This window comes from Zootoca vivipara, chromosome 4, assembly GCF_965207765.1.
Source record: "Zootoca vivipara chromosome 4, rZooViv2.hap1.1, whole genome shotgun sequence".
Taxonomy (NCBI): domain Eukaryota; kingdom Metazoa; phylum Chordata; class Lepidosauria; order Squamata; family Lacertidae; genus Zootoca; species Zootoca vivipara.
Genome location: NC_142587.1, coordinates 49137419 through 49147296, shown reverse-complemented (window position 1 = coordinate 49147296; position 9878 = coordinate 49137419). Strand labels below are relative to the sequence as shown.

Genomic DNA, 9878 nt, shown 5'->3' with positions numbered 1-9878 from the left:
TAGTTTTGGATATAATGGAGATGTAAAATATTTGGATTATTGTAGGAGGAAATGGTTAACAAAAGGACCCACAAAGGGGAGGAGGGAAGTCCAGGAGATTCTTTGGAATCTTGTTTATATGTTGGTTATTGGATAATTGATTGTAAAACTTCAAACTGAAAAACTAAAAAAATTTTTTGAAAAAGAACGTCCCACCTTTTTCTCCAAAGTGCTCAAGGCTACATACATAGTTCCTGCTTGGGAGAATGTAAAAAGAACTCTGTTGGATGCCTATCTAGGTCTGGAGTACTACTTTCCCACAGCAGGGCATGAGCACAATAGCGCCTTCCCAACTCGGATAGCCAGAAACTAATACTTATAGGCATACAACCATTGTGATTAGAAGCAGTGTTTTGTTTCTTAGAGGGTACTTAGAGGTACTTGAGGGTATGTGGTACTGGCATGCCTTTTTGTTGTTAAAAAGTGTGGCACTTACTGTAACAACTTCATGATGAGTACTAGCATCTATTTCTCTAGAAAAAAAAGCACTGATTAGAAGACATTAGATTTGTCCTCCATTGAATTTATCTAATCCTCTTTTAAAGCTGTCCAAGTTTTATGTTGTTAGGGCATTTTATTTCAGAATTTTTAACTGCTTTACGTTCAGCTGAGCAGCAATGGCAGCCACCATTATATCTTCCATTAGTGACTATTAACTAAATTCTTAGCAGTAATTTAACTATGAGCTCTTTCCTAATTGCCGCTTTTTATTCTCATGCAACCCACTGGACGGCAGTCCAGTAATGAAAGTTAGATCCTTTAAGTACCCAAAATCCCCACCAAAGATTGTTGGAAATGTCAAACTGAAGATTGGTTATAATCAATAGGCAAAAGTGTATAGGTTTTTATAAGAGTCCAGTGAAACAGAGCAGTAGTATTTATGTGCCTTAAAACTGACTTAGGGCCAAACTTCTTGTACTATTTTATACTTTAGTGCAACAGTGGGACTATAGAACTGGGGAGATGTTAACCTCCCCACTCCCATTTCTCCCATTAAAAGTAATCTCCCAAACCTATTTTTGCCCCATGACTACCTGTAGGTTTTCTCCATGGAGCAAACTGCATGAAAATTTTAAGAAGGTTAACCCCCATCCATGCTGCAATCCTGTTCCAATTCCCCTCTCATCTTCTGTAACTTTCCCCCCTCCAAATAAAAACATGAGAGATCCAAAGCTTGCATCATTTCTAGTACAATATATCACAACAAATGCAATTAATCCTGTAGCACCTTAAATGCTAGCACATTTATTGAGGCATAGGCTTGAACTGTAGTCCATAGAAATTTATTCCATACTATATTTGTTCAGTTTATAGGACTCTTTGTTGGTTCTCCAACTCCTTTAATAAGTTCAGGCTTGGCATACTAGCTATACGTCTGTCCAGTTAAAAAACAAAACAAACAGCTTGACAGTTCTTGTTTTTTAAAGAAAGCTTCATTTTTTAGGCTAAAAACATTTTTGGAATGTAAAATCCACAGATCTGATTAACTTTTTATTTAGGTTTACCAGAATGCAACATTCTAGCTTAGCAGGTTGGTATTTTAAGAGGCCAATTTGGACCAAGAAACATGTCCTGGTGGTGAGCCATGATCAAGAAACATATCCACAAGTTTTTTTCTGATTCCTGTTTGAAACTAGGATCCAACTGGGTGTGGCTTGGGTATGGACTCTCGTATAGCTCAGGTTAAGACTAAACTGATGCATATTGTAAAAGTGCATTGTCCTTAGTTCAGGAAGGCTCCTTCCCCTCTATAATATTATGGGTCTTAATAGATGGCTCTTTCCACATTAAGTATGGAGGGCAGGCACTGCCAAATTTAAATTGCCTGGCTTTTTAGATGAATAAAACTGAGCTCTCCTACACCCCTTTTGGGATATCTTTTATTCAGGGATGGGGGAACCAGCAGCCCCATCCTCAATGTTGTTAGGCTACAGCTCCCATCATCCCTGAACCCTGCCCAATAAGAGCTGAGAGTCCAACATCATCTCAAGGGCCACCCAGGGATAATGGAGCAAAGGAGGAACGAGATAGGGCAGGAGCAGCAAGCAGGGGAGCCTGCCTTTCTTCTCACGTGATGGTCATCATGTGAGTGCCCAGGACATAGGAACATTCTGAGAATCCCAGTGCAGACTCAGATCTGTAGCAGGAAGGGTTAACTGCATGGCCAGGCACTAATTAAGGGGAAAGGGGTCCCAAGCTGATCACCAGCTCCCAAGAAAAGGTGCATTCCCACGACCCTGCACCTTCTGCCCTTAAGGTAACAAGTGGGTTCTTGATATATTATTAGCCTTCACAACACTCTTCTCAACTGACAGCTTTATTAAAATGCCGTGCTAATGGACGGATCTTAAGCTTTGTCCCTACAGGCCCCACAATGCATGAACAGACCTGCCACTTGAACATGCTCAGGATTCTCTGTGGCAACAGGAAAGAATGCTGTTTTATTGCTAACAACCCTGCAGGCAAGTCTCAGCCCTTTCATTCACAACTCCTCAGTTACACAATCTTGACTTCTTCGCAGGACAGGTTTACCGGAAAAACAAGATTCATGCAGGCTTGTTTTAAAAACCAGGATACCCTTATTGTGTGGTCTGTGAAGTCAATACGGTGTAAGGGCCAGGTTTTTCCCCACAACAGGAGAGAGCAAAGAGACAACCTGCACTAAATGGGGACTGCTTGCTAGGGAGCTGGGTGTTTCCAAGACTGTCTTCTCTCATCCAGGGAAGGCTGTTCTCTTTAAACTGGCCCATCACTTCCGTGAACACCCAACTCCCAAACAAAATCCAGCGTTTTCTTCCAAGGTACTTTATGAAACATATATTCATTCATCCTCCCCTAATTATTCCTTCCTTGGCACACAGCATGCTTGCAACAATCACAAGTGCTTTTGCTATGGCCAACACTTTCCTATTTATCTTCGGCGTACTATTATATAATCAGTCTAAAGCAGAAGTGGGCAGGCATCAAAGCTTGTACAATTGTATTTTTGTTTACTAGAATGCCCAAGGTCCACCACCTAGAGCCAGGAGCAAAATAGGGGCGTGGGGGCAGAAGATACACCAAGAAATAAAAGAACAAGGCATCTCTAAGTGCATGCATAGCCCAGGAACTTGTTTTCAGAACCGGAATTTTCACGTGAAAACCACTTACTGGTTTTATCCTAGGCCTTCTTCATATCAGTAGCCTGATAAGTGTGGAGAAGAGCTTTTCATTGTTTTTGTTAAAGGACTGGGAGTCCAAAAGGCTGGCCACTCCTACTCCAAATCACCCGAAGATCTAACTGTGGACCCTGATCAACCTTCTCCCTGTACCTGCTCTTATTCTTTCGTATTACACCTGCATTTGATATCATCTTTCAATCTGAGCATACGCCATTCCCACCATCCAACTGATAAGGAGGAACGCTCCACAAGATGGTTCCACGCTGGATCTTTCTCTCCCAGTTAGTCATTGGACTTTTAATATCAATGTTTGCCAGTTTATTTCACATGAAGACACCACTGGCACAAATCTAACTAGCAACACCCTCATAAAACCTGTTTAGGCAGCTGGTGACATCGCACCAACCAGATGGACAAGGCAGAGCACAGAGGAATTTCACCTGTCTTAGGAATTAAAGAAGAGACGCAAACTAGGTCTGGGTGCCAGTAGCTCTTCTGTGGAGCTTTTCACATTGTTCTGGTATATTCCCTAAGGCAGTCGGTGGCAGCACTCAAGGGAGAGCTGGGAAATTAGAAAATGCTTGCTGATGTTATGTGATTATTGTATGGAAATGCTTAGCTATGTGGAGCATGTGCCCAATGTTCTTAAAGACTGCCTAGAAATATATACCGGTATATATTAATAGGAAATTAAATCCTCCACTATTACCAGTGTGGCACCGCTGCTTAAACTCTAATTTACATTTTAAACAGAAAGCTACAGCAGGGAAAAGATAAGGGCAACCTGTAATTTTATTTTTGGAATTACCAACTCCCCTTTTCATTTGAGAGTGTGTTTGAAAGTCAAAATTCACAATGAGCAGGCTCAGCATAGTCAGCTGCCATCTTCAGCCTGGGTTCTTGATTAGTCAGTAAGAAATGCAAACAAATTTATTGCCTGCCAACTGCCTTATTGATGGGAAATAAAATATGTTTTAGCAGAAGTGGCATTTATAGTATTTCTAAGCCACTATTAAATAAAAGCTAAAGCAAGCAATGAACTGTTTTTAAAAACAAAGCTGGGAGACACTGTGGTCCATTGAGGACCAAGGTTTATATAGGTTCATTGAAAAGCCCTGGCCCACAGCTGTGCTTCCTGCTAAAAGGAAGATTGGTTGCAATACGGGTAGTGGTGTGTGTGTGTGTGTGTGTGTGTGTGTGTGTGTGTGTGTCACAGAGAGGGAAAGAGGAGAAACAACATCAAGATTGTGAAATGCATTTGCCCTTTGAACACAGTACATCCACAATTCAGTTTATTATGAAGGCGGTGAAGGTACTGTGTGAGTGTCTGGAGGCGGTTGGAGGATGGATGGTGGCTAACAGATTGAGGTTGAATCCTGACAAGACAGAAGTACTGTTTTGGGGAGACAGGAGACGGGCAGGTATGGAGGACTCCTTGGTCCTGAAGGACCAGGTACACAGCCTGGGAGTCATTTTGGACTCACAGCTGTCCATGGAGGCGCAGGTCAATTTGTGTCCAGGGCAGCTGTTTATCAGCTCCATCTGGTACGCAGGCTGAGACCCTACCTGCCCGCCAGAGTGGTGCATGCTCTAGTTATCTCTCGCTTGGACTACTGCAATGCGCTCTACGTGGGGCTACCTTTGAAGGTGACCCAGAAACTACAACTAATCCAGAATGCGGCAGCTAGACTGGTGACTGGGAGCGGCCACCAAGACCACATAACACTGGTCTTGAAAGACCTACATTGGCTCCCAGTACGTTTCCAAACACAATTTAAAGTGTTGGTGCTGACCTTTAAAGCCCTAAACAGCCTCGGTCCAGTATACCTGAAGCAGCATCTCCACCCCCATCGTTCTGCCCGGACACTGAGGTCCAGTGCTGAGGGCCTTCTGGAAGTTCCCTTGCTGCGAGAAGCCAAGTTACAGGGAACCAGGCAGATGGCCTTCTCAGTAGTGGCACCCGCCCTGTGGAACCCCCTCCCATCAGATGTCAAAGAGAAAAACAACTACCAGGCTTTTAGAAGACATCTGAAGGCAGCCCTGTTTCGGGAAGCTTTTAATGTTTAATAGACTATTGTATTTTAATATTTTTTGGGAACCTGCCCAGGGTGGCCCAGATGGGTGGGGTATAAGTAAATTATTATTATTATTATTAATAATCTCAAACACCATTTTACAGGCAAACCACAGCTTCTTTTTTAATGGATGAACCAGACTTTATTTGAACACTTGAAAAAATAATGAACATTACAAAAGGCGTATTAAAACATACCCATGTCTGAAGAGGCACAACTTTCTGCAGTAGAAAAAGAGGCACAATGAACTGAAATACTATATATACACAGTATATCTTTAAATTAGGCTACCGAACACAGCAAAATTCAGAAGGCAGGGCAGTACTGTACACGTGGTTCATAATCTACACCATTTAAAAACTACAACCATTTAAAATCTTTTAAAGAAATTTAAACACACCTTGTGTGTGCCTATACAGTGGGCCCGCCACCTATGCAAGGGTTTGGTTCTGGGGGTCCACTTCCAAAGGCTGCATTGTGTAAAGTCAGGAACCCCAGGAATGCCCCCCCGCCCGAGAACCCTGCTAACTGGGTTCTCGGAAGGTCTCAGGAGGGCCCTGGGAGCAACCTTCTCAGAGCCTAGGAAGAAAGCCTTAAAAAGCTCTTTGCATGGCAGGAAAACCCACTGGGTGCACAGGTGGGGGTGGAAATAAATAACTGGAGAGTGGGGAATAGTGCACTTCCCCCACTCTTCGTTTATTCCCCCCCTTCCAGCCCATGTTAAGTTTGCAATCGCTAAGTTGTGGGCCCTGTGTGTGTGTGTGTGTGTGTGTGTGTGTGTGTGTGTGTACTTTAAACGTGTGTGATGTATTCTACATCACCAATTAATTTCTATGCAATACTGCCTTCAGTTAACTTTTGGGTGCTAACAGTTCTAATTGCAAAGACTTGCTGACTAGGGTAAAAGGAAAGCTCAACAATTTGAGAAAACAGAAATGTGTGGCTTTGAAATAGGCACTTCTTACATTCTTTTTCAACAAACTCTTGCACATTGTGAAACAGATTTTGATTGCTAGAGTACTTTTTGTACGCTATGGTGTCAGTGTGGGGGGGTGAGGAAATCAATTTCAAAAACATTCTAGCATGATTTTTGAAGACATCTTCTTCCCCATCATTTGTCTGAATGTAAAAAAGAAAGAATAAAGGATTGAAATATTAAGATACTGACTCTGTCCGGAAAGCAACAAGTGTCCACTTCTTAAAGCAATGCAATGCAGATTGCTCCTCCTACCATCTTCAGGGCAGATCAACTCCCCCCCCCCCACTGCTGAAGCCCCGGGGAAAGAACACAGTGTCTTTACATATGGCTTGCTCAACAGCACATCACAGGAAAGTGCCAGGCTCCGTGCTCAGGATTTCATGGCTCCTGCTCCCACGCTCCCTCGGTTCATTAGAACGCATTGCTACATCAACAATGCTGCTTCTGCCAGGATGGAACTCAGACTCACCTGCAAATTTAAGCAGACTCATACACATGACACAAGGAGCAGTCAGAGGAAAAACCCTGATCGTCAGGCTCCCAGAGTCTCCATGGAAAGTCAAAAGACATAAACCAGCAGTCTGTTCACTTAGCTCTCACCGAGTAGCATAGTAACGGCACTGTATCCATTTTGTTTAGCCGCCTGCAGAGGGGTCTGAAATGTGAGGGCGCCATGCTTTAACAGAACCTCAAGGGTGTGTGGATGTCCCCCTTTGGCTGCCAGATGTAGAGCTGTGAAGCCTTCCTCATCGGGGTCGTTTACATTCTCTGGGCTGACAAGCTCCTCTACTACTTCCCAATGTCCATTTCCAGCAGCAAAGTGCAGCGCCGTCCTCTTGGAAGGCCCCTTGGCCAGGACATTGGCACCTTCTTCAACCAGCAACTTGGTGGTTGATAAGTGGCCCCTGCAGGCTGCCAGGTGGAGCGCAGTGCAGCCGTCGGCCGTCGTGGCTTCTACGTCTGCGCCCCGGTTGAGGAGCATCCTCGAAGTGCCCGTGTGGCCGGTTTCAGCAGCAACATGGAGAGCGGTGTGGAGTGAGGCATTTCTGATGTTGACATCCGACTTCAGGTCCACAAGTGTACGAGCTACTCTGTAATGCCCTCTCTGGGCTGCCAGGTGCAAAGGGGTTCTCCCATCCACTGTCTGTGCATTCACATTCACCCCGGACTGCTTGGCAAGAAGCTTCACGATGGATAGGTGACCTTGCCATGCTGCATAATGCAAAGGCACCCAGCCTTCCTTCCCTTTGATATCTGCATTAACCCCTCTTCTCAGGAAGATGCGCACAATGTTCTCTTGGCCATACTGGCAGGCCACATGGATGGGAGCTCTTCCTTCAAAGTCTACTTCGTTCAGCGAGGCGTTCTTCTCCAGAAGAAGCCTGGTGCTTAGCTCGTCCCCGTTCAGCGCAGCAAAGTGAAGTGCCGTCCACTGGTCCTCATCCTTAGCATTCACGTTGATTTTCCTCGCCAGGAGCAACTCCACAATGCTTTTATTCTTCTTCTCTATGGCCATGTGGAGGGGTGTGGAGCCTCTCTTGTTGGTCAGGTTGGGGTTGGCATTGTAAAGGAGGAGCCACTTGACACACTCTTCTTGGCCCGACTCAACAGCCAAATGCAGGAGGCTATAGTTCCCATCCAAAACCAGGTCAACGTCTTGTGGCTGGAGGATCTTCATCAGTTTGCCAGTGTCTCCAGATGTGATCGCCTCGGCCAGCTTTCTTTTCTGGATGTCCGTTGAACCAAGATCTGGAGAAGCAAAGAGCAACATTAGAATTCCATGACAATCATACATTAAAGGCACAAGAGAAATAAATAAATGGCAGCTCCACTCTTCATGGCCCTGCTAAAGACCCTGGAGAGCCAGTGGCAGAGTAGATAATACTGGGCTAGATGAACCATTAGCCTGACAGCTGCCTGTGTTCCCTATGTAGATTCATTAGTTCAGGTTGCACAATGCATTCTTCATACTATCACCTCCCTAGGAACACTCAGGACACATTTCATGGAAAGAAGCCTTTGACCCTCAAATGCCTTGGTTTTAAGGCAGAACTGGAGAAACTCTGACCCTCCAGATGTTGCTAGACTTTAACTCCCATCATCCCTAATCAATGGCCATGTTGGCTGGTACTGATGGAGTCCAACAACACCTGAAGGGCTAACGGTTCCCCAGCCCAGTTTTAAGGTCTTGGCAGAATTGTGGTGTGCAACTGGTTTGCTATCAAACAAACAAGATAAAGATCAGGCAACTCCTCTGAGGTGGAGGCTAACTTCAAAACAGAAAGCCTAAGTCTATTGATTTCAATGGGCTTACTCTGAATATGACTTAGTTGGGTATCACCCCAAGAGACGTCATGATCATTGCTCACAACTTCTTTGGAAGCCTATGAAAATGAGGGGGAGCAGTGATTGATATGCAACAACTTAAAACATATAGCCAGCCGCTTGCCATGGAAAAATGAGGGAGGGGACTTTCTGCTGGCTGTGCCGCATCCTCCCACAAACGATCATCTCATGGCAAAGTTGCCTTCAATATAGGACATGAGAAACCGCTAATTCCACAGCCACCCAGTCCCAACACACACCCAGAATTCATTTTTCCAAGTTATTGTTTGCTAAAACTATAAAACCCTTACCGCTTTCAGAATTCTCTCTCTCAAATGACAGGGATAGGGAACCGCGTGAAGAAAAGGCAGAGTCTACTGAGGACACTCCTGAAAGCCTCTTGTCGCTGGAAGCAAGCCTAGACTCAGAAGCACTACGACTGAGTTCTTCAGGCTCTTCTGTTTGTGAAATTCCCGAGTCAAGTTGGGACAACAACTCCGAAAGGCTATAATCCTTAGATGAGGAGGATTCAGACCCTTGCTTTAGCTGGGATAGTCCAGGCAGCTCCTGGAACAAAGAGTGTGGGGTGGAGAGAGGGAGGAAATTACAAATTAAAAGTGCTTGTCAAATGTTACCCAGGAGGGGAAGAAGGCACCAATATCAAGTTATCTCTATTTTTCACATACAGTACTGCTGAAATACATACCTTGGGGTAAGTCCGAGTATCTTTGGTGTCCTCCTGAACTATCAGTTCCTTGTTTTCAGTCTCTGGCTTTTCACAAAGGTCTTCTGTTTCAGAAGTAATTTCTTAAAAACCAAAACAAAAGCCAAAGATTAGATTTATACTAGTAGAAGATGGGTCAAAAAATATGTGCATCATTTACAGCAACTGTGTATTTTTCCCATATACCATAATCTCTTTCTCAACAACTGGCCAGTTTAGATAAGAGAAACTAAACTTTAAACTACCCAGCTGCTAGAAGATACTGCTTCCTACTTGAAAGTTTGGCCAACCACTCTTTATATAACATTATCATAATTTTTGAATCAAGGTGTTGTTGGTCCAAACTCCCACTGCTACAGCAACATATTTCCCCAATGTGCTTTACTTCCTCTGTGTAAGCAATTAACTCTGTGGGGAATTTCTGCCCTGTAAAGACTGTATTATGTCACCACAAAACCTACTGAGATGGAATAGAGTATGCCAGTTGCACAACATAGCAGGTTATGGTGCCATGTTCAAATCTGTCACCAGGAGAGAAGATTAGTTGTTGTGCCAAGGGAAGGATTTGCATTCCC

General features: G+C 44.2%; 1 protein-coding gene across 1 annotated transcript in view; it reads right to left on the bottom strand.

The window, feature by feature from the left end:
- Positions 1–5391: 5391 nt before the first annotated feature.
- RIPK4 (receptor interacting serine/threonine kinase 4) overlaps positions 5392–9878 on the bottom strand; it is a 28651-nt gene continuing 24164 nt past the window's right edge. The window contains exons 6-8 of the mRNA XM_035115444.3: positions 9286–9386; positions 8891–9146; positions 5392–8003 (exon numbers count right to left, since the gene is read on the bottom strand). Coding sequence (XP_034971335.1) covers positions 6844–8003; positions 8891–9146; positions 9286–9386 — 1517 coding nt within the window. The 3' untranslated portion in view covers positions 5392–6843. The remainder of the gene's footprint in view (positions 8004–8890; positions 9147–9285; positions 9387–9878) is intronic.